Source organism: Panthera tigris, chromosome F2 (genome assembly GCF_018350195.1).
Source record: "Panthera tigris isolate Pti1 chromosome F2, P.tigris_Pti1_mat1.1, whole genome shotgun sequence".
Taxonomy (NCBI): domain Eukaryota; kingdom Metazoa; phylum Chordata; class Mammalia; order Carnivora; family Felidae; genus Panthera; species Panthera tigris.
Window position 1 is genome coordinate 81,187,988 of NC_056676.1, and position 19,884 is coordinate 81,207,871.

A 19,884-nucleotide genomic window follows, 5' to 3' on the forward strand; every position below is an offset into this window, starting at 1 on the left:
AGAGCTGATGAGATTCACACTTGACCTGATGCAGTCAGGAGTTGAGACTTTGGGGGCCCTTGGGATGGGGTGAATGTGCTCTGCGTGCGGGACAAATGTGAGCCTTTGGGGACCAGAGGGCAGCCGTGGCGGCTGAATAAAGCACCGCCCCAGCCACCACCACCCCCACCGCCGCCCCTTGCCCCACACCCTCATCCCCCACCCCATGAGCACGTGACCTCAGGGGCTTTGCTTATGCGATTAAGATTCTTGAGATGGGGAGATTATCCTGATTATCGCAGGGACAGGGGTGGGGGACTGGGGGAGGGGTGCAGTGTAATCACAGGGTTCCTATAAGAGGGAGGAAGGAGGGACAGAGTGGGGAAGACAACGTGATTCAGGAAGAAGAGGGAGAAAAGGCAATGTGACAACAGACACAGGTCGGAGTGTGTGCTTTGTAGACCGAGGAGGGGCTGCCAACTACCGGTGCATATTCTTTCCTGGGTCCTCAGGCTGCTGACACCTTGTGTCCCATTTTAAGCCTCCGAACGTAAGGTTATTTGTCACAGCAGCCGCAGGGAGCCTAGATGGATGTCCATAGCTCTCTCCGGCTTCATTCACTTTCTCCCCTGGGCTTCCAGGATGCTGTAGCCCCAGGCCCTCCTTCCTCGCCCCCCCCCCAAGGATCCCTGACCTGCGGGGTTCACTCCTGGGCTCTCCCCTTCTACCCACACCCACTCCCTCCGCGATCTCCACTCCCGTGACAATACCAGCAGGGGCTGGCCGCTCCCACATCCCTGTCTCCTTGCCGGGACCCCTCTTGAGAATTCTAGACGCCTGTGCCCTTCCCGGCATCCCCACGTGGACCTCTGTGAGGACCTCATGCCCAGCATTTCTAAACCTGAGCTCCTGACGCTGCGCAGCCTTTTCCACCCACACAGTCCCCATCTCAGTGAGTGGCAGGGTCCTTTTTCCATTCACTCGGGCCAAAAATTCAGTCACGCTGGACTCGCCTGTCCCTTACGCCCCACACCCAGATAGACCAGGGGCTCTGCCTGGCTCTGCCCTCCCCATCCGTGCCACGTCGGACCTCCTCACTCCCACCAACTGCTCTCTCCCTGGTCCCCTCGCATCTGTCTTCGCCCCCATATCAGCCATCTACTGCTGCACGATGAAGCACCCCCAAAACTCGGGCTTGAAACAATAGCCGTTTTGCTGCACACGGTTCTGTGGGTGAGGAATTTGGGCGTGCTAGAGGCAGACGTGTTTGACAGAGGAGAAAACCGGAGCACTGAGCAGAACTCGAACGTCAGGGGGACCGAGCAGGGTCTCCTGGGGCAGCCAGGTGGCCCCCCCCCAGGAAGGCTGGCTCCATCCCTGTGTTGTGACACTGTGCTGCCACCTCATGGACACGGGCTCACATGCAGCACACCTCCCCCCCGCCCCCGCCCCGGGCATGGGGCTGGCAGGGGCCTGGGTTTGATCCCCAAGATGTATGGGGTTCCCCCAGATGCTTCCACCAGCACTCTGGGGCCCTTGGGGCCCATCTCAGGGACGGAGCCAACTCTGGCCGAGGAGAAAGGGTCATAAAGAGAGGAGGGGAAAGAACTGGTGTCTCCTGGGAGCTGGCGCTGAGGGCCCCACTCCCCCGAGCACCCCCAGTGCACAGGATCGGGCCCCCAGACCGCCCCCGATCACCACCGCAGCCCCCCCCCATCGCCGTTCACAGCCAGAGTGGCCTTGAGAGGGTCAGTCTGAGCAGGTCACCCCCTGCCCCACCCCTGGCTTCCCAGTGGGCTCCACACAAGGGTCCCCACCAGGCCCTGCTCTCACTGCTTCCTCTGAGCCCATAGCGTTTCACCTGCATACATCGTACTCAGCCTGGAGGCAGCAGAGTCTCCCGGAGACTCTGGAGTCCTCGGGTGAGGAAACCAGTCAGTCCCCAGAGGGAGGGTCTTGGGGTGACAAGTCTCTTAACAGCAACAGAGGGGGGCTTTGGCTCCAGGCTGAGGGTGTTTGTGAATTCCACACCCTCTGGCAGGGGGGCGGCGCTGCCTGAGGTGGGCCGGGTCTCCTGGGCTCATTGACTGCACTCCTGGAGGGAGAAGAGGAGAACCAGCAGGGGGCTGAGGCTGGGACAGCAGGAGGGGGCAGGTTGGGGCAGAGCCACTGAGGGTGCCTAGGACACCTTTGTGAGAACCAGGAAGAGGCACCTCCCCTGGGGTGCAAGACCTTTCAGAGAATTAGAGACCGACTGGCACCCGGGGTGGCGGGATGCCCTGGGAGCCTGGCCCTGGTGGGCTGGGGGTGAGAAGCGGGCTCCCAGGGCCCCTGATGGGACTCGGTGCCCCCAGTACACACACACACACACACACACACACACACACACACACACACACGGAGCTTGCGAGACATGGCCTTAATTTCCAGAACCCACAACGGGAGGCCTGGCACGGAGCATGTGTCCCCCGACCGTCAGTGGCCTGGCAGCAAGTAGCATTACCCTCTCGAGTTACGGATGCATTTTTCTAAAGGAAAAGGTCTATAAAAGTAGAAGGCGAAATCAACTGTGGTTTTGTAATTCACATAACATCTTAATTTTTCTAATTAATTCTGCATAAAATATAAGATTCATCCAAAAAAAAAAAAGGCATCCATTCAAGTGTGGGACAGGGTGGCAGCCATAGGAGGTCACGGTCTGTCTGCAAAGGACCCCACAGGAGTGGGGGGGGGGGTCAGTGATCCTGTCTCCTCCCAGGGTCTGGCCCTGCTCCGGTCCCACCAGCCCCCCATCCTGGCGGTGGGGTGGGGGGCAATGCGGGCGGGCAGGATCTCCAGGGAACCCAACTGGTTGGGCAGGTAGGTGGAAAGCCAAAAGAGAACAGGAAAATCTGGAGCCCAGGGAGGTGACACCAGAGCAGACAAAACGGGCTAAGGGTGAGTCATGTCAAAGCCACACCCTGACCCCGTCCACTGCAGGGAGTCCCATCCCTTTGTGACAGGTTTTCCAGGCTCAGTCTAGGCTGAGGGGCTGTATTCAGTGTGTGCCCAAAGCATTGATGACAGGACGGGGCACAGTCAGTGACCAGGGTCAGGGCTCAGGGTACGGTCAGGGTCAGGGCTCAGGGTACGGTCAGGGTCAGGGCTTACTCGGTGAGCAGGGTCAGGATTCAGGCTGTGACCCTAGTGAGGACTTAGTTTGGGGCTGACAGGGTCAAAGGTGGAGTCGAGGACTCTGTCTAGGGCATCGTGCCATGGGCTTCAATATTCAGTCAGCTGCCCTAACACAGCACCACAGACCAGGAGCTGTAAACAACACACATTTGTTTCTCGCAGCTCTGGAGGCTGGGAGTCTGAGAGCGGGGCGTCGGCAAGGTCGGGTGAGGGGGAGGCCCCCTTCCTGGCGTGCAGACGGCCGCCTCCCCGCTGTGGGCTCAGGGGGTGGGGGGAGCTCTGGTGTCTGATCTTATGAGGGCACTTAGCCCGTCGGGGGGGACCCCACCCTCATGACCTCGTCTGAACCCAATCACCTCCCAAGAGCCCCGCACCCAAGTACCATCCCATTGGGGTTATGGCTTCAATGTGGGAATTTGGGGGGACAATTCAGACCGTAGCATTTGACTACGGCACCCCAAACCCCACGTCCTTCTCACAGGCAAGGTGCACTCGTTCCTCCCCGACAGCCCCGAAGTCTTAACTCATGCCAGCATCGGCTCCAACATCAGGTCTGGGGGAGACGATGATTCCTTCCAGAATTCAGCAACAAGACAGACACGGGATAGACCTTCCCACCGAGAAGGAGCAGTCGGAAGGAAGGAAGCGGGGGTGGGTCCCAGGCAAGTCCCAAGCCCAGCAGAGCTCGTTGGCTCCTTAGACTCAAGGCGATCCTGTTTGGTCTAATTCTCTGCCGCCCGTACGCTGGGACAGCAGCCTCGTGCCCACGGCCCTGGGCAGGCCTCCTGCCCCCGCGGTTCTGCCGACCTCAGGCTGGAAGCGTCTCTGTGGTGGGGGCGTCCTGTGCAGGATGACCCCCCTGTTGGGACAACCGACCATGTCTTCAGGCATTAGGCCAAACGTGCCCCGGGGCGCAGAAGCACCCTGCTTGAGACCACGGCCAGAGAGTAATCGCCTCGTATCAAATCAGATTAACAAACATTCATGCACCTGTCAATATTTGAGGACTGAATGTCCCAGGCTGGTGCTAGGTGCCGGGTGCCTTGAGTAAAAAGAGACAGATAAGAAAGGCTCCAGTCCGGGGCACCCCCAGTCCCGGTCAGCTGAGGGTGGGCAGACAGGCAGACGGCCAGGCGCAGTGAAGTCACAAACACTTTACCTTCCAAGGCACCTGAGCTGGTGGGATCGCGGGCTGGAGGCGGGGGGTAGGGGGGGGGGTGTTCAGGGAGAAAGTTCGGAGCAGGCAGAAAGACGAGGAAGGCAGCTGGAGTGGGGGGACCGCGCTCACCTCCGTGTGAGCTTGAGCAAGGTCCTGTCCATTCCTGGGCCTCAGGAGAGATGCCTCCCGGGGAAAGCGTGCAAACTGGCGGGCGCCAGGCGGCTGGGCAGGAAAGACCCCAGAGGCGCAGCGAGTGCTGGGGAGGTGTGGGTCTCACCCTGGGCCCATGTCACTGTGTCATCTTGATCCAGGACTCAGGGTGAGAGGATGGAAGCTGTCCCCACCGGGAAGGGTCGCTCTGCTCTCGCACCCCCACCCCCACCCCCACCCCTGTCCCTGTCCCAGAGGGCTGGGAGATGACACATCCCCGGGAGCGACCTGCCAGCACCACGGCACAGCCCCTGCTCTATCCTGGGGCTTCCTCCCAGGGAGGAGCCCAAGGGCATGAGGTCAGATGGTAAAGTGAGGTCAGAGATGCCATCTTTGGGCCAGGAGGGCATCAGGAAGTGAAAGGTCCTCTGCCCCCATGGGAGGGGCCCCTCACCGCCCCCCCCCCCAGACACACTGGGGTCAGCAGGCAGTGGGCATGGCTTGTACCTGCCGGCACCTGCGGGACATTCCAAGGGGTCACAGGGAGACTGTTTACAAAGGGAGGGGCAAGTTTGGAGGGACAATGGGGACCGAGAATGGGCCCCAGGCCAACAGCAGCAGGAAGCCACTGGGCCCCTGGGCTTGGAGGGGTGAGGGCACAGAACAGTCAGCACAGGCCGGGCAGGGCTAGCAGGAGGGGAGCAGGCTGGCCATGGGGATGCAGCCACTCACTGCACAGAGCACCCCGCGGTCAGGGCACAGCAGGAGAGATGGCCTGGCCTCTGAACCTCCCGCCCTCACGTCACCAGCCAGGGGAAGCCCTTGGGACCCTTGTGGGACCCCAGGACACAGACGGGGGGAGAGTGGGTCTGGCGTGCAGGCAATGTCCTGCCTTCTGCCACCCCCCTCCTCCTCCTACTGCGTTTCCCCGCCTCTCTTGCAGCTAAAGCTCCATGTTGTATGGGGATTAAGTAAGGTCACGAGGGGTGAGCCTGCACCCAGCCCGATGCAGCACGACAGTGCACTTTGGCCGTGCCAGCCCCCCACCCCCAAGCCTCCGGGGCACTTCCCAGAGCGGCCCCCTCCCGAGGCACTTCTTGTTTGCACCCATCCAAGGTCTGTCGCTGCTGTGGGACCAGGAGTCCTAGGAGCACCACAGGCCCAGGGAGGTCGCCCTCCACCTTGGACAAGGTGGTCACACCCTTCTCTGGCTTCACCGCTTGGTGTGAGGTGGGCAGAGGCTTAGCCTGGCGCCTCGCCCTGGGGTGGCTAAGAAATGGCCACAGGTGGGGAGGGCGGCCCCTGCCCTGGGCAGGCTCTGCCTTCCGGAAGCAGACGGGAGGACAGAGGGAGTGGCGGGGTGTAGCCTGGCCGGGCGGGTGGAGATTGGGATCTACCCGTGGTGCTTGCTGGCCGCGGGGAACCCGTCCGTGTTGACAGTGGGCAGTGGAGCCTCCGCCTTGCCAGCCGAAGCGATATAAAGCCACCCCGAGGTCCACGCCACCGCTGCCCGCTGGTGACCATGAAGGCTGTCGTCCTCACCCTGCTGGCCATCGGCCTGGCCCTGCAGCCAAGTGAGAACTCCCCCAGCCCGGGACAGGGCCACGGGAACAGGGCTGGGGTGGGGGCAATCCAGGGAGACCGGGGGTCCCTCAGAGAGAGCACCCACCGGGAAGGACAGAGAGAGAGGAGGTGGAGGAGGGGGACAGGGAGCAGGGAGGTCAGGTGGAAGGAAGCGGAGGCGGCGGCAGGAAGAAGGGACTTTTGTCCTTGCCCGCGTCCCCCTCTGGGGCGGCTCGCGGCGCAGCCAGGATGGAGTAATGGCTCACCCAGAGCGGGCAGGGCACGCGGGGGCTCTTCTCCTGACCGCCGTGTGCAGGGCCTGGCGCTCGGAGGGCAGACGGACAAGGGAGGCACTGAGAGCCTGGAGAGTAGAGAGGAAGCACAGGGGCAAAAAGCCTCAAGTTAGGAAGTGCCACAGAGGCAGGAGGGAAGAGTGAACCGGGAGAGGGCTGAGGTTTGTCCTCAGAGGACCTAGGTCCCCTCCCCAGGCCCAGCCCTGGGGTCCACCGTGGGCAGCAAGGACAGGAGACACAAAGGGGGGGCAGGTGTGGGCCTTCGCTGCTCTGGTCTGGACTCCAGGCCTAGCTCGGTCTCTTCCCATCCTGGGTAATCGCTAAACCTCTCAGAGCCTCAGCTTCCTCTGCTAGAGAGTGGGGATCATGACAATGGCCCGACAGGCTGCTGGAGGTCAGCTGGTGTGTGTGGTGCCCGAGCACAGGGCTGGCAGCACGGGGCCTGCTTGCAATTGGGTGACTTGGATCCCAGCTCCACCATTGTTTTGATCGGAGGAAACATCGTGTGACAGCTGGGGCCGCTACTCCCAGGGACAGAGCAGGACCCAGCCCGGGGCCCATGCCGATCACACAGCACCAGGGAGGCCTGGGAGGCTGGGTGGGGTTTGCACAGGCTATTAGGGACAGCGATGGAAGGACATGAGCAGGTCTGTCCACCCTGCGCCCACCTGCCCCGTGCCCAGCTGGGCTGGCTGCCAAGTGGGGTGAGCCAGCTCCCACCCAGGGGTGCGTCACCCCCTTCCCTCTTGAACCATAGGCTTTTTTTTTTTTTTTAAAGAAAGGTGGTTTTAAATTTTTTTTTTTAACGTTTATTTATTTTTGAGACAGAGAGAGACCGAGCATGAACGGGGGAGGGTCAGAGAGAGGGAAACACAGAATCTGAAACAGGCTCCAGGCTCCGAGCTGTCAGCACAGAGCCCGACGCGGGGCTCGAACTCACCGACCGCGAGATCATGACCTGAGCCGAAGTCGGCCGCCCAACCGACTGAGCCACCCAGGCGCCCCATGAACCATAGGCTTTTTAACAGAGCTTTAAAACCCGGAGGGGTGGGCTGGGGCACTACTGGTGGATTTCAGACGCCATGACAGGAAGCGGGCACTGGAGCCTTCCCCGGGTGGGCTTTGATGAGCGTAGTGCCCTCCCCGTGAGGATGTCCCAGTTTGCGGCAGCCTCTTGTGCTCCTGCACGTTCCCAGCAGCCTGGAAAGTGTGACAGACGAGAAAATGAGGCTCCTTCCCGCTCTGTGGGAGGGCAGCCTCTGAGCACACCCCCACCCCCCAGGCGGTGCCCTGCAGTGCTACTCCTGCGAGGCCCAGGTGAGCAACCAGAACTGCCTGCACGTGAAGAATTGCACCCACTCTGATACCCAATGCTGGACCGAGCGCATCCGTGAGTGGCCCTGCCGCCCCCCGAGTCCTCCGCGTGACCTTGCCCAGATTCCCTCCCACCCTCCCACCCCGCCCCGGGCTGGGTGTGGCTCTGCCCTGCCTTTTGCCCTCTCCTTCCCTGCCTTGGTAGGGACTCAAAGCACCTGGGTTTAGGTCTCTGCCACTGAACTGCTCATCCTCTGTGCACCTGGCCACTTGTTCATCTATCCACCCATGGATACAGCTGCTCTGTCTCCCATCTGTTCATCCCCCCCCCCACCTATCCCTTGTCTGTCTGTCCACCCATCACCCTTCATCTGTCCATCTACCATCCATCCATCCACCCACCCATCCATCCATCCCTGCATTCATCCATCCATCCATCATCCATCCATCCATCCATCCATCCATCCATCCATCCCCCTGTGTCTCCTATCCATCCATCCATCCATCCATCCATCCATCCATCCATCCATCCCCCTGTATCACCTACCCATCCATCATCCATCCATCCATCCATCCATCCATCCATCCATCCATCCCCCTGTGTCTCCTATCCATCCATCCATCCATCCATCCATCCATCCCCCTGTATCACCTACCCATCCATCATCCATCCATCCATCCATCCATCCATCCATCCATCCATCCCCCTGTATCTCCTATCCATCCATCATCCATCCATTCATCCCCCTGTATCACCTACCCATCTATCATTCATTCATCCATCCATCCATCCATCCATTCCTGCATTCATCCACCCATCATCCATCCATCCATCCATCCATCCATCCATCCACCCATCCATCCCCCTGTATCACCTACCCATCCATCATCCATCCATCCATCCATCCATCCATCCACCCACCCATCCATCCATCCACCCATCCATCCCCCTGTATCACCTACCCACCCATCATTCATCCATCCATCCATCCATCCATCCATCCACCCACCCATCCATCCATCCACCCATCCATCCCCCTGTATCACCTACCCATCCATCATTCATCCATCCATCCATCCATCCATCCATCCATCCATCAATCCATCCATCCATCCCCCTGTATCACCTACCCATCTATCATTCATTCATCCATCCATCCATCCATCCATCCATTCCTGCATTCATCCACCCATCATCCATCCATCCATCCATCCATCCATCTGTCCATCCATCCCCCTGTATCACCTACCCATCCATCATCCATCCATCCATCCATCCATCCATCCATCCATCCACCCATCCATCCCCCTGTATCACCTACCCATCCATCATCCATCCATCCATCCATCCATCCATCCATCCATCCATCCACCCACCCATCCATCCATCCACCCATCCATCCCCCTGTATCACCTACCCACCCATCTTTCATCCATCCATCCATCCATCCATCCATCCATCCACCCACCCATCCATCCATCCACCCATCCATCCCCCTGTATCACCTACCCACCCATCATTCATCCATCCATCCATCCATCCATCCACCCACCCATCCATCCATCCACCCATCCATCCCCCTGTATCACCTACCCACCCATCATCCATCCATCCATCCATCCATCCATCCATCCATCAATCCATCCATCCATCCCTTCATTCACCCATTCATTAGGCATGTCTAGTGCCCAGCAGAAGGTCTGGCTGCCTTGGGCATGTGGATACAGATGAGCCCAGGCGCCTGCCCTCGCACTGCTGGCAGTCTTGAGGCAGTCACCGGGATGACTCTAGAGTTTCAGTCAGGACAGGAAGAGGGCCATGGGAGCTGGGACAAGGCCGGGTGGGTGAACACCCAGGACCCAGCCCTAGCTGAGCGGCCCCCACCCCCAGGTGCTGTTGGCTTCCTGACCATCATTAGCAAGGGCTGCACCTCGCACTGTGTGGAGGACTCCCAGAACTACTACTTGGGCAAGAAGAACATCACGTGTTGCTCCAGTGACCTGTGCAATGCCAACGGGGCCCATGCCCTGCAGCCAACTCTTGTCACCCTGGCGCTGCTCACTGCTCTCGGTGGCCTGCTGCTCTGGGGCCCTAGCCGGATGTAGGAGGCAGGAGGACCCCACTGTGTCCCAGGGGCCCCAGGGCACTCTTCACACACACCTGGTCCAGTCGAGGCCCCTCCTGGACCCTAACTCGGGTCGGGCCATGCCCCTCTGCCCTTTCTAGCCTTCCATGGCTCCCTAGGACTCCTGCCCAGCTCCCACTCCTCCCATGGCTCCCACTGGGCTGTATTGATGCGCGACAGCCTGCACACGGCCCACACAACCCCCACATTCCAACCCACTCCTTAATCCTCGCTTAGGCATACTCTTCCTCCAGGAAGCCTTCCCTGACCGCTCCCTCCACCTCTACCTGCTGAGCCATGTCCCACTCATAGGGTCACCTGTAACCAGCAAGGAGCAGGCACTCAGGAGGGCCCCACAAAGGCTGAGATGAAATGTACTGAGTAGAATTAGGGGCAGGGAGTGAGAGGTCCTGGGAGCCCCAAGAGATGGGGTGTGGAGGGGGTTCAGCTCCCAATGTCCCTGGGAGTCCTGGAGCAGTAACCCCAGCACCCAGTAGGCCCTTAATAAAGTCCCATTGACTTAGCTGCAGACAGCTCTGTTCTCGCGCGCCCCCGGGTGGGAGTCAGGGTTGGGGTCCAGGGCTGTGTTGGATGCCACCTGGATCCACATCCGTGGGCTGTGGCCATGTCCGTAGCCAGCCACATGGGGTGGAGCCCAAGCCTGGGCAGAAACAGATGTCAGACACCGGGAAGGGAGGACACAGCTGCAGAAGGTAGGGCGGCATCCCTGGGCACCCCGTCTCTTGCTGTGTGGCCTCACTCAGATCACTCGCCCTCTCTGAGCCTCAGATACTTACCTGGGACCCCCCTCTGCTGCGAGTGTTGAGGATCCACAGGACCCAGCGGTTTCTGGGTGGGAGGGGCTGCTACTGTGTGAGGCCCCCTCGGCGTCCCCGCCCTGTCCTTTCCCTCTGCCTGTTTCCTAAATGTTTTCTTTTGTCCGGTGTAAGTTCTCCACACCCACGGTGAAAAATTCAAACTATAAAAGGGTCCCCAGCGAAGCTGCCCCCTGCCCCCTGACCTCAGGTCCCTCCTGTCCGGGAGCAGGGGTCCTTTCACAGTGCTTGTGAGCCTAGGGTCCCCGCCTCGCCTTTTCAATTCCTGGGAAAGCCCCTTGGGAAACGCAGGGGCTGCCTCCCTGCCCCTGGGGGCTCCAGCGCCAGGACCTGTGGGCCACGTGGGGTGGACTGTGTGAGCGCAGCCAGGGCGGGAATCTGCACAGGAGGGCGCTTCTGGCCAAGACCCCTACTGAGTGGTGGGTGAAGCAGGATTAGAGCCCGGCTTCTGGAGCTCTGGGGTGGGCTGGGGCAGGGCTACACTGACCAACAAGTCCAGGCTGGAGGCCCAGACTCTCCCTGTGCGCGTCCCGAGTGACCTCCAGTGCTGGTCCTCCTCGCTTCTTCCTCGCCTCCGGGGCCCAGCTCAGGCTCGGCTCCGTGCAGGCTCTGGCCTCTCCCACACCCGTCCCTCTGGGGCCCCAGGCACGCTCAGCACATAGACCTGGCTTGGCTCCGGTCCAGGGTCCAGGGTCCAGGGTCCAGGGTCCAGGGTCCAGGGCTGGGGCTTTGTTTCCTGAGAGGGCACCATAGAACTGGGTCGGGACGGGGGCGGGGGGGCTCAGGCAGAGCTTCAGGCCCATGAGGGTGTGGCCCGGGCTGGAGTTTGGGCTTGTCCACCTTGGCCAGGTGACTGTAGAGGACACTGGTGCATCTGTCCTGCCAGTGGTTGTGGAGCGCCTACTACGTTCCAGGCGCTGTTGCAGGCACGCCAGGATCAGCGGTCTCCCACGCTGGGATGCATTTTCGCCAACCTCCCTCCACGCCCTAGAGACACCCCTGCTCACCGAGCTTACCGGACAGGGTCGGGGGGGGGGGTGGTCAGGTGAACAGGGTAAATACAGAAATATGTGCCATGTTAGCAGGTGGAGCTCGAAAAGGAATAAAGCACAGAGAGGATCTCAAACACCAGTGTGACCGGGGCCACGGCAGGGCCTGGAAGTCCAGAGGGACAGGCCTCCGTCCACCGAGCAGGGAAGGGAGCCCACGACGACCCACACGTCAGCCACACCCTCAGGCAGGGGTCCTCCTCCGGGGTGAGGCTCCGGGAAGTGAGGCAGTGCCCCGGACCCCCAGACCCTGTCCCGGGCTTCTGGGTTTGAAATATTTGGGCCAGGGTGAGGGGAGAGGGACGGCGGGCCCTGAGAAGTGGGAGACCTCGCTGGGTCCTCCGTTCCCCGGACCGGGGACTCCTCTGACCTCCTGAGCCATTCCCAAGTTCGTGTGGCCTCAAACTGAGAGCCCGAGGGGGCCAGCCTTGCCCCTCCCTCACTCCAGGACAGAGGGAAGGGCAGGAGTCCCTCCGCACACGCAGCGCGTTGGGGCCTCCTCCTGCTCCCCTGGGTGGGGACGGCAGGGGCTCCACCTGCAGAGGCCCAGGGCCCCTCAGCTGCGGGCCCACGGCAGGGTCTGGCCGGGACCCCCACCTCCCTCTCCCCACACCGCCTCATCTTCGCAAACTAGGGAACGGCGAGAAAGAAGAGCGTACAGGACTCGGCTCCCCAAACCCTAGGATAACGTGGGTCACCGTTTTCCGTCTTCATGACGCGTCGCGTGCAAACACGCGCAGATGCACACTGTGAAACTGTGCCCGGGTCATGCTGCGCACGCTCCCCGGCAAACTGCTTTCTAAACATGTATCTTTCCATAGTAAGGAACAGAGACCCTCACGGCTGCACCTGTGGCTGAGGTGGTCCCCTGGACAGACAGACTTACGTTAGTTTTTAAGATGCCATTTCCCAAGGGGCGTCTGGGTGGCTCAGTCGGTTGAGCGTCCGACTTCGGCTCAGGTCATGATCTCGCGGTTCGTGGGTTCGAGCCCCGCGTCGGGCTCTGTGCCGACAGCTCGGAGCCTGGAGCCTGCTTTGGATTCTGTGTCTCCCTCTCTCTCTGCCCCTCCCCTGCTTGCACTCTCTTTCTCTCTCTTTCTCAAAATTAGATAAAAAACATTAAAAAAAAAAAGGTGCCATTTCCCGAGCACTCTCCGTGTTAGTGACACTGTCCGAGCCTTCTGCGGCTGTCACAGTAGGAGATAATATAGCACACAACCCCGTTACCAGAGGCCAGGTGCGCTCTCATGGGTCTCCCATGCAATCACTCATTGATTCTCACCACCACCCGGTGAGGCAGGGCACAGAGACGTGAAGGAACTGACCTGAGGCCACACAGCTGGCACCTAGCCATCCTCCCCTGTGCGCTCAGTCACCTAGGTCAGGCCTCCAAGGGCGCTCCCTGAGCGGTCATCTCTGACCCTAGCAGCACACTCAGCCCCAGGCTGGAGGTGGTCTGGCGCAGCCCTCCCTTCCCCGGAAGGCCAGTCCCAGGCCCGTCTGCCTGGCCCCTCTCGGGCTGGGATTGACGCCCCCAGACCAGGTTGCTGATGTCTCCACCCTCGACCACTCAGGTGTCTGTAAAGACAGTACTGGGTGGGCAGGGCGCGGTGTCTGTCAGCGGCCTGGGCGCTGCTCTGTGAGCCCTGCTCCTCCCTGGCTGGACTTGGGGTGCAGTAGGGGCTCTACTGGAGGGGGTGCAGGGGTCACATGTCAGACCCTCTGGCAGCGGGGGAGTGGGGGCCCCACCTTTGTCAGCTGTCTCCCAGCCCCTCCTCCCTCTTTGCCTCTCAGATACGAAGCCAGAGCAGAGGGGTTCCAGGTCTGATGCCCAGGAGTCCCTGACCTGCCCGAGACCCCCAACAATCTGCCATGACCACCACAGCACGCCCGCATCTGGTGCTGATGCAGCCGGGCGTGGGCGGCTAAGAAGAAGTTTGTTCCTGGGGAGCCCCTGGCCGGCATCGATTGTGCTGGCCCTGGGTTTGGGCCCAGGAGGCTGACCTCCTGGCCTCGGGGTCCAGCGGGGAGATGGCAGTCCCTGCTGACATAATCGAGCGTGTGTAAAGGCACAGTGAGACCAGGGTTCTGGGCATCTAGACTGTCTGGGGGTCAGGGAAGGGGAAGGTGGAAGGGGAGGGTCCCTGGCAGAGGGAGCCCCGGCTGTCAGAGGATGGGGGCAGGGGTCTTGTAAGCATCCCCCCCCCATTCTATTGTTTACCAACCTTCACTGACATTTCCAGAACAGGCTTCTAGAAGCAGGCCCCCGCTGTGGGGGTGGGACAAGGGGGGTGACCAGGCTGCATTCACAGAGCAGCTGCCCAGGGGGCTCGAAGGACACCTTCATCCCGAGAAGCTGTCCCGCCTCAGGGACAGATGGTGTGGAGCTGAGCCAGGGCAGGGACAAGGCTGAACAATGCGTGGGGAAGGCCTTTCCTACCCCCAGGCTTTCCTGGGGCAGCTGGGTCCGCCCTGAGAATGAACTTCCTGTCCGCGGAGTATCCAAGCAGATCCAAGGACCCAGGAAAACCCAGATCCCATTCTGCCCAACTACTGGCCCCAGAAGCAAAGCCAGAAAAGCAAAGAATTCTGCCCTGAATGGTGCCCGAGGGAAGGGAAGCCACCTGCCATTGTGGCACTGGCGGTCGACCGGAGCCGAGCCCGGTGTGGACTGGACCAAAGCCCTCTCAGTGTGGCCGCTGGGGGGTGCTGTTCTCAGAGCCGCCTCCACCTCTCCAGGGCCCCAGTGCGGACCTAAGGAGGTGGCCTCCCAGGTCACTGGCAAGCTGGGGGCGGGCTGGGAAAGCTGGGTGGACCTCTTCCGGGCTTTCCTGCCCAGTGTTGCCGAGAAGGGGACAGAGAGGACGCTGGAGTGCCTGCTGCACACTGCTGGGTCCGCATCCCATGTGCTCGTGACACCTATGAGGCCCCTGTCGAGCCCTTTACATTTGCAAAGTCCTCTCCCCCCATTGCGGGCGTTATATGCTCCCTTTCTGAACGGGCCAAGGATGGGAATGCTTGGGAATGAGTTTGAGATTGCCAGGACCTGGGGGTGGGAGTGGTGCTGGTGGGGGTGATGAGGTTACAAGCTGGGACTGAAAAGGCTTAGGGGCCAGACTGTGATGCGCCCTGAATCGGCCGCATGCGCGCTGGGGCTGGGGCGCCCTGCAAAGGTGGAGAGCCCCTGGATGTTTTGGAGCGTCGGAGGGTCGGTTTCCAGGACAGTCTTGAAGCAGTGCCGCTGCGGACGGCTGCGTCCACTTCTTTTGCAAAGTCCTGCAACTTGGGCCGGGAGGTACTGGAGCCTTTGCCTCTGCTCAGATCAGGGACCGAATCTTCGACGGCTGGGGAGAGACAACAGCGCTCGCAGCGAGCTGGGGGGGGCGGGGGGAGACGCCGCGGACCAGCTCGCCCCCTCCTGCGCCTGCATCGCGGGCCGCGACCGCCAGATGCCGCTGTGGCGCGGCGCGCGGCGAAAGCGAAAGCCGGGCGGGAGGCGCGCGGACATGGGGGGGGACGGACCACTGAGGGCGCCGGGGTGGGGGGGATGCTGGCGCGGGGAGGGCGGGGCCCCGGCCTGCGGCACCAGCCGCCTCCGGCGCGTCCCTCCCCAGCCGGCTTCGCGAGGTGGTTCGCTCCGGTAGCTCGGCTCTCGCCGGTTCCGGCGAGCGGGCGAGGCGGGGCGCGGGCACCGGCGCGGCGGACTCCAGCGCAGCGCGCCCCGGTCGGCACCGGCGCCGCGGGTTCCGCCGCACCCCGCGCCTGCCGCCGCGATGCTGGGGCTGCTCGTGGCGCCGCTGGTCCTGGCGCTCGTCTACTTCGCGCTGCTGGACGGTTGGTACCTGGTGCGCGTGCCGTGCGCCGTGCTGCGCGCGCGCCTGCTGCAGCCGCGCGTCCGCGACCTGCTGGCCGAGCAACGCTACGCGGGCCGCGTGCTGCCCTCGGACTTGGACCTGCTGCTGCACATGAACAACGCGCGCTACTTGCGCGAGGCCGACGTGGCGCGCGCCGCGCACCTGACGCGCTGCGGGGTGCTGGGGGCGCTGCGCGCGCTCGGGGCCCGCGCCGTGCTGGCCGCCTCGTGCGCGCGCTATCGCCGCTCGCTGCGCCTGTTCGAGCCCTTCGAGGTGCGCACCCGCCTGCTGGGCTGGGACGACCGAGCGTTTTACCTGGAGGCGCGCTTCATCAGCCTGCGCGATGGCTTCGTGTGCGCGCTCCTGCGCTCCCGCCAGCATGTGCTGGGCACCTCGCCGGAGCGCGTCGTGCAGCACCTGTGCAAACACAGGGTGAGCACCTTCTTCCCCCCTCCCCGGGCCCCTGAGGGTTCCTGGTCCCTGCCCCCTCCTCTAGGGAAGGCCACCCCCTTGGGGTGCTCCTGTCCCGCTGAGTGCCACACTCCAGCCCTTACTTTTGGACCCAGGGCCTCACTTCACTGATGGCCATTCTCCCTGGGAGCTCCCAGGGTCCCTGAATCCACTCCTCATACACGTTCTTAGCGTGCTCCCCGCCTGCCACTTCTTAAGCTCGCCTCTCAGGACTCCATGCCACCCCATGCGGTACCCCCCCCCTGCTTTTCCCCCAACAGGGAAGCCCTGACCAGGCCTCTCCCGTGCACACAGCTTGGAGCTGAGGGCTTGGGTCACCACCACCTGGGTTTGGGGTTGGGGGACTGAACTCACAGAGCTGCAAGCCCTTCTGCCTTTTCCAGTTGGCGAGAGGGCCGCAGTGCCCGTGTGGGGCCAAAGGACCCTCCCCAGGGCCTGCTCCTTCCAGCACAGCCCAGCCTGGCTACCGCGGCGTGGCAACGGGGCCCTGGGGACGACAGCCCTGGGGACGGCAGCGCGCCACCACCGGAATGGTTTCCAGGGCAGGCTCCGGCCTGAGGCGGCGTCCCGAAAACTTGCCTCAGGAGCTTCCGTGCCAAAGCCGGGGCCTGCCCCAACCCCTGGGTGCTCTAAACGAGGGCGCTGCCCTCTCTGGCTTTGAACAGGTGCCTCCTGAACAAGGAACACGGTCTCATGTTAATCGTGAGAGGGTGGTCTTTCCCCCATACCGGAGGTGGGGAAACTGAGGCTCACAGAGGCCATGGGCATAGCTCCCTGGTTTTCTGTCTCTGGACACCCCCCAAAGGTCCTGGGTGTCCCCCACCCCATAGGGACAGAGATGCTCCATACGCCCTTTCACGTGTAAGGAGGCCGGCGTGGGGAGTCTCTGGTCACGGAGGCTTTAAGTCAAGGGACTGAGAGCTGGGACTAAAAGACAGAGGGAGTCTCTCCTACAACAGAGGGTGCCGGGTGGCCGGTGGGGGCTGGAAGCGACTTCCAAGAGAGCCGATAGTGCGGCTCAGCAGGTGTGCCCGAGGATGCCCAGCCACAGATGGGAGGGCCAGGGCATGGCCAGGAGGAACCCAGGTGCCTAGGCTAGGTGAGGTGGGCCCCAGGCAGAGCCTACGTGGGGCAGTCTGAGCCCAGTGTCTGGGCTGAAATGCTCCAAGTCCGGTTTCGCCACCGCTGGCTGGGAGGAGAGTGTTCCCAAAAGCCTGGACATTGAGCAGAGCTCCCCTCACTCCGGGGGAGGCCAGGGCTGCCACTCTACTTGTCCCCGTTCCCCTGGGAACACCCCAAGCCCGTCCCCGAGGCCTGTGACCTCTCAGGCCTGGCCCGGCAGCCTCTTGCCTCCCCATGATGGCTGGCTGCGTGGGGGTGGGGTGGGGGGGCGGGGGGATCGCAGCAGTGGGCCCAGAGCTTCTGGTCCAGCTTCTCGTGGTACGCTGGAGAAGAGAGGTTCACGGCAGCCCCCGTCCAGCACTTTCCCAGCAGAGGGTGGCTGACAGCCACCCTTCCACTCCCCTGCTCCAGACTCCTGAGGCCTCTGGCTGCTCCGGGTCACCCGTCACCCCTCTCCAGCCAGCTGGCCTCAGAGGGCTTTGCCTGGGTTCTGGGGACACACGGACGGCTCCGGTGTGGCCCTGTTGGGGAGACAGGCCTGAGGAAGGAGGATAGTGTCTCGAGACAGGAGGATGAATGGCACTGGGGGCCTCAGGGAGGGCCACCTGCAAGGGGAGGTGGAGGACACGTTCCAGGGGGAACAGTGTGAGCAGAGGCCCAGAGGTGTGAAGGCCGCACCCTGGCTGGCCACCCCTCCCTGCACCCCTGCTCGTTCCCGGGGCAGCGGGGCTGTAGGAATGTCACCCCTCCCTGCACCCCTGCTCGTTCCCGGGGCAGCGGGGCTGTAGGAATGTCACCCCTCCCTGCACCCCTGCTCGTTCCCGGGGCAGCGGGGCTGTAGGAATGTCACCCCTCCCTGCACCCCTGCTCGTCCCCGGGGCAGTGGGGCTGTGGGAATGTCACCCCTCCCTGCACCCCTGCTTGTCCCCCGGACAGCGGGGCCATGGGAATGTCCCCCTGTCGCCCTGCAGGTGGAGCCCCCCGAGCTGCCAGAGGACCTACGGCACTGGATTGCCTACAACGAGGCCAGCAGCCAGCTGCTCAGGGCTGAGAGCGGCCTCAGTGATGTCGTCAAGGACCAATGACCACCACACCCAGCCCGCCAGCCTCAACGTGGGGGCGCTTGCCTGCCGGTCCCTGCCTGCCAGGGCCAGAGGGTGCGGGATGGACCCGCCAGGCCCACGTCTCCCAGCTGGAGCGGTCCACGACCAGCCCTGTCGGCCCAGCACCGCCCCCCCCCTCCACCGCCCCAGCCCGCTCAGGCCTCCCCCTCCGCCCATTACTGATGTCCCCCTCCCCCATACTGTGCTGGGCACGGGATGGGGGTGACTCAGATGCCCTGACACAGCTCTGCCCTCAGGGTGGAGGTGACGGGGAAAGTGGGAGGCCCAGGACCCTTGGCACGTGGGCTGTGGGGGGTGGGAGTTCGGCCCCACCCTGTGGGTGAAGCCAGTCTGGGGCCCCATGGTGTAGGTCAGAGCCACCGGGGCCCCAGAGCTGCCTCCTTCCACCCTGTCCCGGAACCCGGCCGCCAGCTGGAGCCAGGAGCGCAGGGATGCCCCCCGATTCCTTGCCTGCCCCCCACGCTGATCTCTGCCTTACAGCTGCAACGGGAAAGCTGCAATGTTTCTGTTTTATTTAAAGAAACCCCAAGATTAAAGGGTTTTTAATGTCAGTGTGCTGGGGGAAGACCTCATTTCTGAAGCCCCCACCCCCCAGGGAAGCAGCGGGCCCCCACAGGTGTTTTCTGGTGTGGGGGCTGTCTAGGCTTCTCGGGGTCCCACAAACTTAGGGACTAGGTGGGCAGGGCAGGACTGGCCCCTCTTGCACAGAGCATGGGACCGAGGCCAGGAAGGATTTGCCCCACTCCCCTTGCAGACCCTGGTGCTCTCCTTGTCCCCATCTCTTGGGGTTTGCTGTCCCATGTCCCAGTCTGCGGATGGCTGGTGCAGGTTTCTGGTTTGGTCCCAGGGTCCAGTCCGTGATCCTCCAGAGTTTGGGAGGCTAGGCCTCAGACTCTGGGGTTGCTGGGGCGGAGAAGTGGGACAGCAGGTGGGGCAGAAGGTCAGTGGACCTTAATGGGTGGGGACAGCACAGGGGCCCTTCTGCAAGCCCCTCAAAGAGGACAGGAAGTGTGGCCACCGGGATAGAAGACAGGTGAGCGATGGCATGGGCCACGTCGTGCTCTGACCGCTTGCTCAGGAGGGCCCCAGTCCGGGGGCCCGGAAAAGAACGGGTAGTTGGAAAAGTTGGGTTTGCAACGTGGCCTTCGGAGATGGGGGAGTGATGCGGCCCGGCTGAGGTCACGTGGCTGGCGAGGCCGGGCCTCCCACCTGCCTTGAGCAGCCGGCCTGCAGCCCGCGAGGGTGTTTGGGCTTCTGCAGGGAGTGAAGGACCAGGGACAACCTGGGGCGGGGGAACTTGGGGGGTCCATACAGGTGTCAGGACAGATTCCCCACGGGGACTGTGGACGGGAAGCTGCGCACAGTGGGTCTGGGTCCCAGCAGGTCCATCCGGTGGTGGTGAGTTGCCAGCTGGCATCCCGGAGCAGGGCAGGGGCTGAGGAGGCAGGACGGGTCCGTGTGTCTGTGTGAGGTGTTCAAGGTGGTGGGGCATCTGGGCCGGACGTCCCTGTGTCCCAGGGGCGCTGTAGTTTCTTTGTCCGCTCGAGGGAGATACACCCCAGCCAGATGGGGGCAGAGGGGAGGGGAGGCTCCCTCTTGCTTTTTCTGTTTGGAGAAGGTCTGACCACAGAGGGGTCCTTGCTGACCAGGGGACACGCGTCCAGGGCACA

At 62.6% G+C, this 19,884-nt stretch overlaps 2 protein-coding genes across 2 annotated transcripts; both read left to right on the forward strand.

The window, feature by feature from the left end:
• The first annotated feature begins 5,863 nt into the window (after positions 1-5,863).
• PSCA (prostate stem cell antigen) lies at positions 5,864-10,033 on the forward strand. Its single transcript, XM_007073835.3, has 3 exons — positions 5,864-6,036; positions 7,601-7,708; positions 9,524-10,033. The coding sequence occupies exons 1-3, from the start codon at positions 5,985-5,987 to the stop codon at positions 9,736-9,738; spliced, it is 375 nt and encodes a 124-aa protein (XP_007073897.1). The 5' UTR covers positions 5,864-5,984; the 3' UTR covers positions 9,739-10,033.
• Positions 10,034-15,350: 5,317 nt separating this feature from the next.
• THEM6 (thioesterase superfamily member 6) lies at positions 15,351-18,765 on the forward strand. The gene is made up of 2 exons (XM_007073856.3): positions 15,351-15,929; positions 18,062-18,765. Exons 1-2 carry the CDS (start codon positions 15,417-15,419, stop codon positions 18,173-18,175), a joined length of 627 nt encoding a protein of 208 aa, XP_007073918.2. The 5' UTR covers positions 15,351-15,416; the 3' UTR covers positions 18,176-18,765.
• The last annotated feature ends 1,119 nt before the right edge of the window (positions 18,766-19,884 follow it).

Excerpts from the sequence above, each read along its gene's own strand:
- PSCA (XM_007073835.3), top strand. The coding sequence starts at position 5,985 with ATGAAGGCTGTCGTCCTCACCCTGCTGGCCATCGGCCTGGCCCTGCAG. Across the intron at positions 6,037-7,600 it reads CGGCCTGGCCCTGCAGCCAA|GCGGTGCCCTGCAGTGCTAC; the intron begins GTGAGAACTCCC and ends CCCACCCCCCAG. Across the intron at positions 7,709-9,523 it reads ATGCTGGACCGAGCGCATCC|GTGCTGTTGGCTTCCTGACC; the intron begins GTGAGTGGCCCT and ends CCCCACCCCCAG.
- THEM6 (XM_007073856.3), top strand. The coding sequence starts at position 15,417 with ATGCTGGGGCTGCTCGTGGCGCCGCTGGTCCTGGCGCTCGTCTACTTC. Across the intron at positions 15,930-18,061 it reads AGCACCTGTGCAAACACAGG|GTGGAGCCCCCCGAGCTGCC; the intron begins GTGAGCACCTTC and ends GTCGCCCTGCAG.